General features: G+C 43.1%; 1 protein-coding gene across 3 annotated transcripts in view; it reads right to left on the reverse strand.

Annotated features, from left to right (window-relative positions):
* Positions 1-10,161, reverse strand: part of gtf2h2 (general transcription factor IIH, polypeptide 2) — a 49,047-nt gene extending 38,886 nt beyond the window's left edge. For 2 of the 3 annotated variants that reach the window (XM_072281183.1, XM_072281180.1), the window contains exons 1-7: positions 10,079-10,161; positions 8,195-8,274; positions 7,284-7,361; positions 4,361-4,397; positions 4,157-4,243; positions 2,150-2,200; positions 256-310 (exon numbers count right to left, since the gene is read on the reverse strand). In XM_072281183.1, coding sequence (XP_072137284.1) covers positions 256-310; positions 2,150-2,200; positions 4,157-4,243; positions 4,361-4,397; positions 7,284-7,361; positions 8,195-8,250 — 364 coding nt within the window. In that variant the 5' untranslated portion in view covers positions 8,251-8,274; positions 10,079-10,161. Of the gene's footprint in view, positions 1-255; positions 311-2,149; positions 2,201-4,156; positions 4,244-4,360; positions 4,398-7,283; positions 7,362-8,194; positions 8,275-9,923; positions 9,992-10,078 lie in introns of those variants that run through there. The other variant, XM_072281182.1, reaches the window with a different exon arrangement.
* Positions 10,162-16,847: the final 6,686 nt, after the last annotated feature.

Genomic DNA, 16,847 nt, shown 5'->3' on the forward strand with positions numbered 1-16,847 from the left:
GCCTAATTATTTTCTGTATTATCTCAATTTGCACTTGTGAATGTACAAATTAATATAGATTTACTCACATAAAAAATTGAAAAGGTTATATATCTAAATAAAAAGTTTGTGTATTACTTGTGAATACCTCATCCAAATAAAAATAAAATGTAATAATTTCTTAATTTTCAGTTTGTTACAACTGAATGTTCCGCCACGCAATCAGCTCACCTGTGTTATTTTTATTTTATGTTAATATTGAATATGCTTCATTACCTGCAAGTTCAGTAAGCTTTTCAGCCCTTTTGTTCTTTGTAGAAATTATACCAATCTAAATACAAAAACAATCCTGTATTAATGGATAATAATTTGTCGCAATGAAAAATAATGCTTTGGGACTAATCCACAACTCGACCCCCCCCCCCCCCCCCCGCCATTATCAGTATTATCAATGCCATGATTGACAAACAACTTCAGTGGTGGACATGTTGTTGGAGAAGATCCTGAGAGGCAGGAATTATGAGCATTTGGAGAGACATAATCTGATTAGGGATAGTCAGCATGGCTTTGTCAAAGGCAGGTTGTACCTTATGAGTCTGATTGAATTCTTTGAGGATGTAACAAAACATACTGATGAAGGTAGAGAAGTGGATGTAGTGTATATGGGTTTCAGTCAGGCATTTGATAAGGTCCCCATGCAAGGCTCCTTCAGAAAGTAAGGAGGCATGGGATCCAAGGAGACTTCACTTTGTGGATCCAGAATTAGCTTGCCCACAGAAGGCAAAGGGTGGTTATAGATGGTTCATATTCTGCATGGAGGACGGTGACCAGTGGTATTCCGTAGGGATCTGTTCTGGGACCTCTTCTCTTTCTGATTGTTATAAGTGACTTGGATGAGGAAGTAGAAGGATGTTAGTAAGTTTGCTGATGACAGAAGGGTTGAGGATGTTGTGAATAGTTTGGAGGGTTGTCAGAGGTTAGAGTGGGACATCAATAGGATGCAGAACTGGGCTGAGAAGTGGCAGATGTACTTCAACCCAGATAAGTGTGAAGTGTTTAATTTTGGTAGGTCAAATTTGAAGACCAAATATATATTGATGGTAAGACTCTTGGCGGTGTGGCGGATCAAAGAGATCTTGGGCTCTGTGTCCAAATGGCATTCAAAGCTGCTGCACATGTTGACAGTGTTGTTAAGAAGGTGTATGGTATGTGGGGCTCCATCAACCGTGGGAGTGAGTTCAAGAGCTGTGAGGTAATGTTACAGCTATACAAGCTCTTAGTTAGACCCCACTTGGAGTACTGTGTTCAGTTTTGCTCACCTCACTACAGGAAGAATGTGGATATTATAGAGAGAATGCAGAGGAGGTTTACAAAGATGCTGCCTGGATTAGAGAGCATGTCTTATGAGAAAAGGTTGAGTGAACTTGGCCTTTTCTCCTTGGAGCGACAGAGGATGAGAGGTGACCTGATTGAGATTTATAAGATGAGAAGAGGAATTGATCATGTGGATAGCCAGAGGCTTTTTCCCAGGGCTGATACGGCTAACACAAAGAGGCGTTTTAAGGTGCTTGGAAGTAGGTACAGAGGGAATGTCAGGGAGAAGTTTTTCACACAGAGAGTGGTGGGTGCGTGGAATGCACTGTCAGCAATGATGGTGGTGGTGGATAAAATAGGGAAATTTAAGAGACTCTTAGATGGGTACATGGAGCTTAGAAAAATGGTAGGGCAAGTCTAGGCAGTTTCTAGAGTAGGTTACATGGTCAGCACAACATCGTGGGCCGAAGGGCCTGTAATGCGCTGTAGATTTCTATGTTCTATGTTCTAAGGTGGAAGATAGCTGGCACACCATGTGAGCATTGCAATTAATGAGACTGACAGCAATACAGATTGATTTGAGGATATTTGTTAAAGCTTCAGCTACCTTGTGGGCCAGAAAGATGGCAATGAGGGTCAGGGAAGGAGGAGATGAGTATCATGAACTCAGATATCGAATGTGAGGAGAAATGACAAAATGAAGAACAATGACTGGGATACCTGTTCTTACTTGACCCACAGATACCTGCTCTTACCTAAGCCACAGATACCTGCTCTTAGCCGGACGCACAGATACTTGCTCTTACCTGACCCACAGATACCTGTTCTGACATGATCAACAAATACTTGCTCTTACCTGGCTAATAGGATTATGGTCAAAGTATTCTTCTACAAAGTATTCCAGCAGCTGCAGAAAAAAGGAAAAGAATAATGCTCACAAGCTTGAATGTAACAAAGCGAGCAATTCATACAGGTGACAAGCTAGCATCCTTCAGTAACCCTGTTGTGCAAGGTTGATGCAGATAGTCCTGGAACATCGAACCTGCGACTGTACAGCACAGTATGCACCCTTCTGCCTACAAGAGATAAGATATGCTCTCTATTCCAGGATTAATCTCTCTAGTACCTGCTTGTTTCCTCCTTGTTATTTAAGAAGGGCAGCCTGCAGAATTACACCTAATCATGAAATGCTACCAAATGGACTGAAACCTAAACTTATATTTTCTCTTCACAGATGCTGTCTGAGGTACTGAGAATTTTTAATGTTTGCTGTTTTTATTTTCAATTTCCACCATGACAGTATCGGGCTGATGTCTAACCAGGAGGAATTCGCAGCAGACAGCAAGAGACAGAGAGGATACCATTTGAAACTGGACTCTGAATTCTGCATAATCTGTGTAGGTTTACTCCCACACCCCAAAGATATTGGTAAGTTACTTGCCTGGTGAAAACTGCCTGTAGTGTGTAGGTGAATGGCAGAATAAGAGCAGTTGATAGGAAACGAAGGAAGAATAAGACGAGATTGGCTGTTTAATGGTCAGTGCAGACACAGTGATATGAATCTCTAACTATAACGTTGTCTTCTCCATTCTGAATGAGAGCCCTTCCCATTCAGAGCTCAGAAAGCAACGTAATGGAAGAACAATTTCTCAAGCAAATAACTGCAACTGTGAAGTGACAAGAAACAAAATGCTGCCAATTAGCATCAGGTCTACTCAAAACCCCTCCAAGAGGACCACAACCTTGTCATTGTTTGGAAGCTTGTGTGCCTCAATGACCGGAGGGCTATGTTAGCTGGAGTCTGGGCTTTATGCTTTGGCTCTTGGTAGGGTCACCCATACCAAAAAGATCAAAGGTTAGAGTTCAGATTAACAGTGATCCACCGGTCCTCCAGGGTCAGGGGTTCAGCTCAGGGCTAACAACCTGACTGGTAAAACAAAATTGTTACAGATCCTCCTATGTATTCCTTAGTCTCCACCCGGGGCTTGCATGACTGACAGTAGTGAAAACTGAGAGGAAGCTGCTGACATGATGAAGGAAGCCGGAACACCATCGGAGATGGAGAACTTTATTGCTGCCCTAAATGCCAGCAGTGTAACAGACAAGGGGACTACTCAAAATCAGGAAATAACAACTGATCAATGGAGGAGAGATGAATTAATTGTCCAGTTACCCTTTAACAATTTTTCATCCTTGAAAATACAGAACGTGGACATCATCAGGAAGGGAGGACTGAACTTACCATTTCTGCTTTATCTGTTCTAACCTCAAAACATTGTTACTAATACCCAGTGGAATGGGGATATGTAGGAAAATAAATGAAGCATATTGCTGTTAGTTCAGGGTCCACTTCTCACCAATAAACAGTTTCTTGTTGCACAAGTGATTTCTTTACTGCAACTACTCCACACACCAGTCTGATTTAACACTCTGACTGATATATCTGGGGCTGGCGGGTGGTGAAGCAGAAAATCAGCGCCACTGCCATTACCTCTTCCTCTTTTTGACAAATTAATCATCCAATTAGCTCAGGAGAATAAGTAATACGAGCAAGAAGAATCCAGAGGAAGGATCTCAGTCCAAAACGTCAACTGTTTATTCCCCCACCCCCTATAAATGCTGCCTGGCCTGCTGAGTTCCTCCATCATCTTGCGCATGTTGCTCAAGGTTTCCAGCACCTGCAGGATCTCGTGTTTAAAAAAAGAGTAAGGTGTTGGCAGTAGGCTCAGATAGGGACAGGGAACAGAAAGGTTGTAGCTTTTCATTGCATATCCTTTTGATTAAAATCAGAGCCACTTACATCCAATTTGTTATGAAATAGCTAACATGATAAAGAAAACACAACACACAGCTTTCATCTCACCTTTAACGTTGACGTAAGTCGATTCGGTTTCAGGTCTTGGTCTTCCATTGATTTAGACATGTCTATTATCACATATAAGTGCCGCATCTTTAAATTAGAATAAATAATACAAATCAAAAATAATTATTATCTAGAATATATTGCTACCTCCGCAGTACACAAAATAAAATCAAAATATTATCTACTCAATTAAAAAAAACTTACCATTCCTAGTCTGACTTGGCCATGTGATTCGAAGACTCTGCATAGGAGAAACCAGGACAATTAACGGGAACTGGACAAAGTGACAATGTACCCGTTCAGTGGTAGATCAATTACTTTAATATCCATTATCTACATTAAAGTAGGATACACAAAGATAGACTTATCTATCTGTAGAATTTGTGACAAACATTATTTTTGGGGAAGTTACATGAGCTTTTCACGTCACTGGAAGTGATCTACACACTTTCCCATCCTCATGTCCAATACACACCCTTTCACCTTCCTATCAGTTACAAATATTCATCCATTTCCTTCTTTCCACTTCTGTAACCTAACAATCCTCTGAGCTGCTCATTGCTTTGTCATTTGTTAACTTTTATTTTGAACTTGGCAACCAAAGGAAAACCTTTATTTCTGGAATCAAGAATCAGTTTTAAAAACAAGAGTCTAACAAAGAACAAATACTCTGCAACAGTCCATTGAAATAGGAGTCATTCAGCCTCCTCATGTCAATTCTCATTACCCATTTCAGCAAAATACTAAATTTCCTTTGCTTTCTGTAAGTTACGAGTATGAGTTGCTGTATTTGTACGTGTACATGTTACTTCTACACAGGGATGCTTAAAAGTAAAGAGAAATTAGAGTTCAAAAGTGGTCTCTCAAATCACTCACATCATCTTATCACACAGGTATATACCTTTTTCTTTGCAAGAATGGGCAAACTATTAAGTTGAAACACTTCTGAAGGAGAAGCTCGTGAATAAGGAAGTCCCAAATTTCTTTCAAGGTCCCTATCATTGTTTTCCAATTGTATCCTGCCGTTGAACACAGGAGCATGGGAGCTGTAACATGATGCTGCAGTTGTACAAGCCACTGGTGAGGCCTCACTTGGAGTGTGGTGTGTAGTTTTGGACATCCTATTATAGGAAAGATGTGGTTAAACTGAGAAGATTTACAAGGAAATTGCCAGGTTTAAGTGGGAGTTTCCAACCTTTTTTATGCAATGGACCAATACCATGAAGCAAGGGGTCTGTGGACCCCAGGTTGGGAAGCTTTGGATTCAAGGGAGAGCTTGGCCAGGCTATGTCTTTATTCCTTGGAATGTAGGGACAATGTTACAGAGATGTTTAAAATTATGAGAGACATAGAGTGAGGGGAAACATTTAAGACACCTGAGGTACAATCTTTTTCCACACAGAGAGTACTGGAATTGATTTATTATTGTCACAGTTACAAAGATAGAGTGAAAAGCTTGTCTTGCATCCTGTTCATACAGATCAAATCATTACACAGTGTATTGAACTAGAATAAGGTAAAATGCAGAATAAAGTGTATAAGCTACCAAAAATCTGCAGTGCCATTAAATGGTAAAGTCGCAAGATCATAACAAGAGAGATCGTGAGTCCAAGAGTCCATCTTATCATACAAGAGATTTATAGACATGGAATGAGCTGCCAGCGGAAGACAGCAAGGTACAGTGGTATCAGTTAAGAACAACTGGGTAAGTAGACAGAGGGGAGAGGCTTGGAGGGATACGGGCGGAAGGAACAAACGAAACTAGGACAAGAATGGGTTGGACGGGCTGAAGGGCCTGTGCTGTGTTGCTCCATGACTCAGAAGGCAATGACAGGGCAACAACGTTCTCTGGCTCTGAAGCCCCTCCCTGCGGCTTTAACTTTCTCTTTTCAAAAACAATAAAGAAATCCAAATTTGGAGATAAATTTCTGATTGCAATTTTCCCAGTGACTTTGACAGGATTAGTTTTACTCAGTTTTTTCTTGTGTTCTGCTCTACATGATACAATATATAGTCCTGTCACATGCTGCCTTCACCTCCTACATGCACACAACGTCATCTAAATGTCCTACCACATTTAAAAATCTATTATCAGAATTCCAAAACATTTTGTTTCCCCATTATCCATCTATATTCTTCCTAGTTAGATGTTGCTTTAACAATAAGTTAACAGTAATTTCTCTGTTCTATCAGCCTTAGTGTCTTCTTTCATTGAAGATACTTCTTGCGTTATTTTTGTTACTAATTCTGCTTTAGCTAAGTGCCAATTATCTACACTAAACAACTAGCCCAATATTAAAACACAAAATATTTGTTTACATGTTATTCTCTGTGCTTTAATTTATTTCTTTTCTACACTCTAAAACATTCAATGTACACACAAAATGCTGGAGGAACTCTGCAGGTCAGACTGCATCTATGGAAAGGAATAAACAGTCAACGTTTCAGGCCAAGACACTTCATCAGTTCTGATAAGGGTCTCCGCCTAAAGCATCGACTGTTTATTCCCCTCACCTGACCTGCTGAGTTCCTCCAACATTTTGTGTGACTGTGTTGTTGAAGATTTCCAGCATCTGCAGAATCTCTTACGTTTTGAATAACATTCACCTTAATTTTCTCAATACACCTGATGGGGACTCCAAATCTTATCAAATACCACACTGACATGATTTACGTGAACCTCTCAAAAATCTATTGTGCAATTTCAAAGTTTCTGGATGCAAATTACCTTTCATAAATCCACATCAGCCCCCATAAATTAATCTGCATCTTCCCAGGCAAGTATCATGTTTATCTCATGTGATGACTTAGAATCTTGTTAATTAGGCTGACTGAACTATTGTAATCTACCAGATCATTTCCAAATAAAGAAAATTACTACAGTTCAGCCAATCTATTTAATAGGCAACAGATAACCTGTTGAAGCAACTCACTGGGTCAGGCAACACCTCTGGGAAGGAAAGGAAACCTGTTGGGATAACTGGCGAAACTTAATAATACTTGGTCAAAGACTCTGCTGTTTTCTCCTTCATTAAACTGATGCATCCCAAAGAACAGATCCTCAGTTGCACAAGGCAGAAGCTATGTCTCAATGATTTAAAACACATTCACTTGCACTCAATAATACCTTTTCCTTTTCTCTTTGAAGAGAAGATCATCAACTGTTGCTTTAAGAGAACCTGACTCATCTTCCTTTAGGACTTCCCTGTAAATCAAAGTAGCAGACTATTAGTGGAGAGAAGGGACAGAGGTCAGGGTTAACCAAAACAAATCATTTCTAAGATACTGTGTCAGAGAAGAACAGGTGAATATCCCGAAATTGTTTAAAGTAGTGGGCAAATTAGTTAGTGGCACAAATGGGATGCTGTGATTCGTAAAAAAAAAAAGGCACAGAGTATAAGAGGAGGGGCATTACAGTGAATCTATATAAACATTGATTAAGCCACATCCAATTCTAGTCAGCTCAATTCAAGTTGGATTTGACAGATTTGGAGAACTACATTAAAGATTTTCTCAAATGGCTCCAAGAATAAGGCACTTCAGTCAAAAAGTTAGTCTAGAAAAGCTGGGTTCAGCTTTCATTTGAAACGTAATCATCCGTGTAATGTATAAAATGTGAGGACCAATTCGTACACGGCAAAATAGCACAGAATGGCTTTGAAATAACAATAACATTTGTGGAGATGATCACTATGGGATAAATATTGTTTAAGAATAATATTTTCCTGAACTTTCTTGAAATGCCACCACAGTATCTTTCACACAGACCTGGAAAATTTAACATTTTAATTTAAACTTTTATCCATAGACCAGCACTCTCTTAATAGTACACAAGAGAAATAGCTTGCATCTTTTTTGCTCATTTGGGATATGAACTGACTTATAATGCAAGAATTATTGCCACACAAGCCAAAGTTGAAAGGAGTTGGATACAGAATCGAATGGCCGATTGGTTGCCAAGGAGAGTAATAAGGTACATGTGGAGAATGTGCATACAGCACAGAAATAGTTAACCTTAAATTAAACTCCAATACTTACCACGTCCGTTCGTAGCCTCCTTCCCACCTCTTGGTTTTCTCTGATTCATCATACATTTTTAAAAAATTTTTGGTTATAACCTTTGAAATGAAAAAAAAAGTTATAATATTTGTACAAAGCCCTGCTCCTTCTGCTTCTAACGGCACATCGAATTTCACTCAGACTATTGTGAAAAAATTAAGATCTCCAACTCCTCATTTTGGACTCATCTCACAAATCTTGACTGATAGTGACATCTTGATAATTTTGGAAAACTCACAGTTAAAATAAATTTCTCTGCTGACAGTTTGTGCAGTGAATAGCTTAATCATTGTGTTACTGTTCTGTATTCCTCCTTATTTACACACACACAGAACCAGAAACACATAAAGATACACAGACACAAACATAAACACACATACAAACGTGTACACACATACACACAGGCACACACACAGAAACAGAAACACACAAAGATACACAGACACAAACACATACACACATACAAACAAACGTGTACACACGTACACAGACAGACACACACACACACACACAGAGTTCAGTGGAAGCACATGCCTTAAGGAGTGAATGTCTTTAATATTAAAGACAGACTGACAAAGTTTCTGCAAAGATGTGGAAACAAAAGGAATAAAAGCACATTTTGTTCATTAACAAAGCAATCACAAACATCTTTCAAAGGGACGGGGATAATATATCAAGCCCAATTCCTCAAAATATATCCCCTAACCCCAACAAATCTCATAAAATCCACCTTTGCTCCTAAAATCACAAACTTCCCCCATCCTCAAAATTTCTCCAACCTCACTGAGCCCAGAAACCCCAAACCCCAGTCTACAGAGTCCATTATCCTCATCACACAAGTCCAGACCTGGAGCATAAGCCTCACAAAATCCCCACCGACACACACTACACTGATCCAACAGATGCCAATCCCCAGCCTTATCCCCCACCATCCCTATTCTCCTCCCCATTCTCTTCCCCATCCACAATCACCCCCCACCCCCATTCTCTTCCCCATCCGCAATCCCTAATCCATGTCCCCAATTCCTTCCCTGCCCATCCCCCACTACCCTGTCCCAGCAGATCCCAAACTCCATTCCTGTCGTCATCGCCTACTCTCCGTCTCTCCAATCCCGAACCCCATCAGAACCTGCTCCCTGTTCCCAATTAGTAACCCTGTCCCAATCCCCTCATTCCTCATCCCCTTCCCCATTTCTCAGCTCCAGCTGAGCCCAAATCCCAATCCTGCTCCCCTTCCCAAATCCGTTCCCTGTCCCCAGTCACAAATCCCCATCCCAATTCCTCAACCCCACCTAAACTACTCTAACAAAACCCGAGCACATTTCTTCCTCCCTATCCCCTGATCGGATTGATTCCCCAACTCAATCCCTGTCCTCCACCCGTCCCTCCCTTCTCTGCTCCGGCAGATCTGGCTTTGTTCCCCATCCTGATGTCACTCCCTCGTCCTCATTCTCCCCTCAGTGCTGTTCCTCACCTACTGTCTCCTGTCTCCTGGCCCGTCTCTGACCCATTCTCCCCACCTTGCTCCTGAGATCCTAACCTCCAGTGCTGTTCCTCACCTCCCGTCCCTTGGCCCCTCTCTTAGACCTACTCCCCAACCCCAATCCCTTCTCCTGCAGATCCGAACCCTCAATGCTGTCCCCATACCCGATCTCAAAGCCATACCCTCGCCCCAATCACTATTCCTCCTCCCCATCTCTCCCACTACCTTGCTCCTGGTTCCTGCAGATTACAACCGCCGATCATGTCCCTCGTCTCCAGTCCCCTGCCTCCGATTATCTCCCACCACACCCGGCCACATAACTAACCCTGTCCCCTCCCCACCCGCTCCGATCCAACTCCGATCCCGAGATGGAGTCGCACCTCAAACAGCAGCTCCCGATGTCACACTCAAAACGACCCCCGGTGTCACACTGAAAACCATCCCCCGGCGCAACACTCAAATCCTTCCCCGGTGCAACACTCAAAACTTTCCCCGGTGTCACACTCAAACCTGTCCTCCCACTGATGGAACGCCCACAAAATGCTGGAAGGTCTCAGCGGGCCAGGCAGTGTCTATGGAAAAAATAGTAACAGTCGACGTTTCGGCCGAGATGCTGCCTGGCCTGCAGTGTTTCATCAGTATGTTGCTTTGGATTACCAGCAGCTGCAGATTTTCTCGTGTTTGCTCCCCCTGATGGTCTGTGATTATTGTTGTCGAGGCTGGTGTTAATTACCACAGCAACCAAGCTGATTTCTGAAACGTGTACAATACATGCATTCAACGTACCTTCATAGTTATTGCAATCAAAATCAGATTTATTATCACTCGCTATACAACATGGAATTTGTTTTGCTATAGCTGTACAACACAAAAGCATAATATTGCAATAAAACAAATAAATTGGTGGGGGGAAAAAAGGGACTAGTACTGTTCATGAACCGTTCAGAAAGCCGATGGAGGAAGGGAAGAAATTGTTCCTAAAACTTAGACTATGTGGCTTTAGGCTCCTGTACCAGCTCCAGTGACCAGTGGGCATGTCTTAAGAACCTTGTTCGTGCTAGAGTACACACAATGTTTAACGCTGTGAAAGAAAGTTAGATCCAATGGCAATGGGAAATAGTATTTTCTGTTTATTCTTTAATTGAGTATTATGAGTGCTTGGAGACAAATTATATTTTAAAAATTATATGCAATCTCCAAAATGAAACTTTGTGGTTAACTATTAATGTTAGATAACGCAGCAGACTTCTGCCAAAGCCACACACCATGAGGATATGAGAAACCAGTCCAGACCAAAGAAAGGAAGTAGCGAGCAGGTGAAGTTCAATAGCTTTCACCAGCTGATGGAAATCACTAAAAATTGTTCACCACTTCTTTCCATTTTGTGCAAGTGGATCAAGGAGGTTTGTCCTTCCAGTTTTTATCCTCAATTGTGTATTTTGGGATTGTAGTGTTTTGATGGAGACATGTCCATTTTAATTGTTTCAGCTGAACTGATTTAAATAACTATTGAGCTGTTGCTTTGACCTACTGCTCATGATTAACTTTTGCCACTATTCTCAACCATCCTGAAGTGAGCTGATCAGAATTCAAAGACACTTGATTTAGGAGACACTTAAAAAAACGGCAAAAGTCTTCTAAAGTCAGTGGTAATTTTGTCAGGTATGAGTCTATCTTGTCAATGACCAAACAAAGTAGATGTAAGGTTGTGGGGTGTGCTAGTAATGTTGTTTTCCAGTAGCTTTGTACAAAATACATACAAAGCAATTCCCATTTGCTGTACCACTCAATCCCAATGGCAAGAAACCTCCTGAGAAACTACACAGAGCATTGGAAAGCTAAGCATGGATTCTTTTCAAATAGGAATAAGAAAAAAGTTGTTTGCCTGTGCTGCACTTGCTCTGTTGCACTTTAATCTGCATTCTGTTATTGTTTTACCTCAGTGTAATTTGACCTGTATGAGCACTACGTAAGACAATCTTTTCACTGTACCTCAGTATATTTGACAATAATAGCTTCCCTTCCTCCACTATCAACTCTGCTCTCAAACGCATCTCCCCCATTTCACGGACATCTGCTCTCACTCCATCCTCCCACCACCCCACTAGGAATAGGGTTCCCCTGGTCCTCACCTACCACCCCACCAGCCTCCGGGTCCAACATATTATCTTCCGTAACTTCCGCCACCTCCAACGGGATCCCACCACTAAGCACATCTTTCCCTCCCTCCCCCCTCTGCATTCCGCAGGGATCGCTCCCTACGCAACTCCCTTGTCCATTCGTCCCCCCCATCCCTCCCCACTGATCTCCCTCCTGGCACTTATCCGTGTAAGCGGAACAAGTGCTACACATGCCCTTACACTTCCTCCCTTACCACCATTCAGGGCCCCAAACAGTCCTTCCAGGTGAGGCAACACTTCACCTGTGAGTCGACTGGGGTGATATATTGCGTCCGGTGCTCCCAATGTGGCCTTTTATATATTGGCGAGACCAGATGCAGACCGGGAGACCGCTTTGCTGAACATCTACGCTCTGTCCGCCAGAGAAAGCAGGATCTCCCAGTGGCCACACATTTTAATTCCACATCCCATTCCCATTCTGACATGTCTATCCACGGCCTCCTCTACTGTAAAGATGAAGCCACACTCAGGTTGGAGGAACAACACCTTATATTCCGTCTGGGTAGCCTCCAACCTGATGGCATGAACATCGACTTCTCTAACTTCCGCTAATGCCCCACCTCCCCCTCGTACCCCATCTGTTACTTATTTTTATACACACATTCTTTCTCTCACTCTCCTTTTTCTCCCTCTGTCCCTCTGAATATACCCCTTGCCCATCCTCTGGGTTCCCCCCCGCCCCCCCGTCTTTCTTCCCGGACCTCCTGTCCCATGATCCTCTCGTATCCCTTTTGCCAATCACCTGTCCAGCTCTTGGCTCCATCCCTCCCCCTCCTGTCTTCTCCTATCATTTTGGATCTCCCCCTCCCCCTCCAACTTTCAAATCCCTTACTCACTCTTCCTTCAGTTAGTCCTGACGAAGGATCTCGGCCTGAAACGTCGACTGCACCTCTTCCTAGAGATGCTGCCTGGCCTGCTGCGTTCACCAGCAACTTTTGTGTGTGTTGCTTGAATTTCCAGCATCTGCAGAATTCCTGTTGTTTTCTATTCCACTTGTTCCAGCGGACAGTGATACACTCTCTGAGTAGTAACAACTTTCTGTATCTTTGTCACATCTCAGATTTCAAGGTGGTTTCCAGTGAGGAGGACTCTCACAGGTCAGTGGTTCTCATTTAAAAGGAGAGCTCAGCAGGCATTCAGTGTCATTCTGGCAGCCCAATCAGCAGTACAGAAAGGAGTAAATAGAAGGACAGAAGGGGGGACAAGTAGAGCAGCCATTGTTGGGAGTGGGCCAGTGGTGAGAATGGGAGTGTCAGGCTTTGGCTCAAAAGAGGCTTTGGCTCAGAAGTATTGGCTCTGGGTAAGTTTCATAGAAACATAGAAAACTTACAGCACAGTACAGGCCCTTCAGCCCACAATGCTGTGCCGAACATGTCCCTACCTTAGAAATTACTGGGCTTACCTATAGCCCTCTATTTTTCGAAGCTCCATGCACCTATCCAAAAGTCTCTTAAAAGACCCTATCGTATCTACCCCCACCACCGTTGCCAGCAGCCCATTCCACGCACTCACCGCTTTCTGTGTAAAAAAACTTACCCCTGACATCTCCTCTGTACTTACTTCCAAGCACCTTAAAACTGCCCTCTCATGCTAGCCATTCCAGCCCTGGGAAAAAGCCTCTGACAATCCACACAATCAATGCCTCTCATCATCTTATACACCTCTTGCAGGTCATCTCTCATCCTCCGTCGCTCCAAGGAAATAAGGCCAATTTCACTCAACCTATTCTCATAAGGCACGCTCCCCGATCCAGGCAACATCCTTGTAAATCTCCTCTGCACCCCTCTATGGTTTCCACATCCTTCCTGTAGTGAGGTGACCAGAACTGCGCACAGTACTCGAAGTGGGGTCTGACCAGGATCCTATATAGCTGCAACATTACCTCTTGGCTCCTAAACTCAATCCCATGATTGATGAAGGCCAATACACCGTATGCTTTCTTAACCACAGGGTCAACCTGCGCAGCAGCTTTGAGTGTCCTATGGACTCGGACCCCAAGATCCCTCTGATCCTCCACACTGCCAAGATTCTTACCATTAATACTATATTCTGCCATCATATTTGACCTACCAAAATGAACCACCTCACACTTATCTGGGTTGAACTCCATCTTCTCAGCCCAGTTATGCATCCTATCAATGTCCCACTGTAACCTCTGACAGCTCTCCACACTATCCGCAACACCCCCAACCTTTGTGTCATCAGCAAATTTACTAACCTACTCCTCCACTTCCTCATCCAGGTCATTTATAAAAATCATGAAGGGAATGGGGCACTGAACAGATTCCTGAGGCACATCACTGGTCACCGACCTCCATGCAGAATATGACCCATCTACAACCGCTCTTTGCCTTCTGTGGACAAGCCAGTTCTGGATCCACAAAGCAATGTCCCCTTGGATCCCATGCCTCCTTACTTTCTCAATAAGCCTTGCATGGGATACCTTATCAAATGCCTTGCTGAAATCCATATACATTACATCTACTGCTCTACCTTCATCAACATGTTTAGTCACATCCTCAAGAAATTCAATCAGGCTCGTAAGGCACGATCTGCCTTTGACAAAGCCATGCTGACTATTCCTAATCATATTATGCCTCTCCAAATGTTCATAAATCCTGCCTCTTTGGATCTTCTCCATCAGCTTACCAACCACAGAAGTAAGACTCACTGGTCTGTAATTCCCTGTTAAGTTTCCCTTTTTTCTTACTGTGTCAGGGGTAATTAGTGTAGTTTAAATAGCCATTGCGTGCTCTTAATGTCAGAAACCCAGAGAACCACATCTGCATGACGTGTACCCAGCTGCAGCTGCTTGAAGACCGCGTTAGGGGCGGCTGGATGACCCTCAGCTGTCCAGGAGAGTGAGGAGAACATCGATCGGAGTTACAAGCAAGTAGTCTCCCCAAAGTTGCACGTGGTGGGTAACTGGGTGACTGTCAGGAGAAGAAATGGGACAACGAATAGGCATTTAGCGCAGAGCACCCCCGTGGCCATTTCCGTCAGTAATAAATAAAACATTTTGGCTACTGTTGTGGGGGATGACCTCCCAGAGGAATAACATGGAGACCAGTTTACTGGCACTGAGCATGGGTCTGTGGTGCAGGAGAGGGGAGCGGTAGTAATAGGGGACTCAGTAGCCAGAGGAGCAGACAGGAGATCTGTGGACGTGAACGGGACACCCGGATGGTACATTGCCTCCTAGGTGTCAAGCTCAGGGATGTTTCGGATCACTTCCACAACCTTTTTCAGGGGCAAGGAGAACAGCCAGATGTCTTGGTACATGTCATCAATGACGTAGGGAGGAAAAGCAAACAGGTCCTGAAGAGAGAATTTAGAGAGCTTGGCAGAAGGCTGAGAAGCAGGACCTCAAGGGTAGTAATTTCTGGATTGCTACCTGTGCCATGCATCAGTGAGGGTAGAAACAGGATGATTTGGCAAATTAATGTGTGGCTGAGAAGCTGGTGCAGGGGTCAGGGCTTCAGGTTCTTGGATCATTGGGATCTCTTCTGGGGGAGGTATGACCTGTACAAAAGTGACGGGTTGCACCTGATCCCGAGAGGGATCAATATTCTCCTGGGTAGGTTTGTTAGAACTGTTGGGAAGAGTTTAAATTAATTTTGCTGGGGGACAGGGACTGGAATGAAGGGACTCAGGGTAGAATGGATGGTTAAAAAACAAAGATAGCATGCAGTCAGACCGTCAGGAAAGGCAGGCAGATGACAGGACAAAATTGCAGCCAGCAGGGTGAGTATCAGTGCATGAGGGATGCAGAATGAAAAAGGGTAGCAAATATAGCACTCAAAGTGTTATATCTCAATGCACAGAATATAAGAAATAAGATGAACGATCTTGTTTCACTATTATGCATTGTCAGGTATGATGCTGTGGCCATCACTGAATCGTGGCTGAAGGATGGTTCAGTTGGGAGCTAAAAGTCCAATGTTGCACATTGTATCAGAGGGATAGGAAGGTAGGCAGAGGGGGGATGTTGTGGCTCTGCTGGTAAAGAATGGCATCAAATCAGTAGAAAGGTATGACTTAGGATTGAAAGATGTTGAATCCTTGTGGGTTGAGTTATGAAACTGTAAGGGTAAAAGGACCTTGATGGGAGGTATAGACAGGCCTCCCAACAGTAACTGGGATGAAGACTACAGATTACAACAAGAAATAGAAAAAGCATGTGAAAAAGGCAATTTTATGATAGTCGTGGGAGATTTCAACATGCAGGTAGATTTGGGAAATGAGGTTGGTAAGAGTGTGAATGTGTTAAATGTCTACCAGATGGCTTTTTAGAACTGTTTGCCATTCAGCTATCCACAACTCATCGACAAACTCACTAACGCACCCTTTCTCTTCCTTATCCGAGTACCGGAAATGACATTAAACAATCTTGAATCTTATTAAAATCACAAAGAACAGAGGTCCCAGAAGAATACCTCGAGCAGAATACAATCCATCTACAACCATCCTCTGCCTTCAGTGGGCAAGCTAATTCTGAATCTGTACAACCGTTTCCCAGATCTGAAGCCTCCCGATGTTCTAAATGAGCCGACCACAGGGGTCCTTGTTGAATGTCATACTAAAATCCACAAGCATCACTTTCACTGCTCTTCAGCTCTGACAAGCCAATCCACTAATAACACCATAAGACATAGGAGCAGAATTAGGCCATTTGGCCCATCGAATCTGCTCTGCCATTCAATCATGGCTGATCCTCCCACCCCCACCACATTTCCCAGCCTTCTCCCCATAACCTTCAATGCCATGGCCAATCAACAACCTATCAAGTGCTATCTTAAATACACTCAATGACCTGCCTTCCACAGCTGCTTGTGGTGATAAATTCTGTAAATTCAAGACCTTCAGGCTAAAAAAATGTCTCCACATCTTTGCTTTAAATAGATGCACCTCTATCCTGAGGCTACGCCCTCATGTCCTAGACTCCCTCACTATGGAAAATATCTTTTCC

The sequence above is a fragment of the Mobula birostris genome, chromosome 17, assembly GCF_030028105.1.
Source record: "Mobula birostris isolate sMobBir1 chromosome 17, sMobBir1.hap1, whole genome shotgun sequence".
NCBI lineage: Eukaryota > Metazoa > Chordata > Chondrichthyes > Myliobatiformes > Myliobatidae > Mobula > Mobula birostris.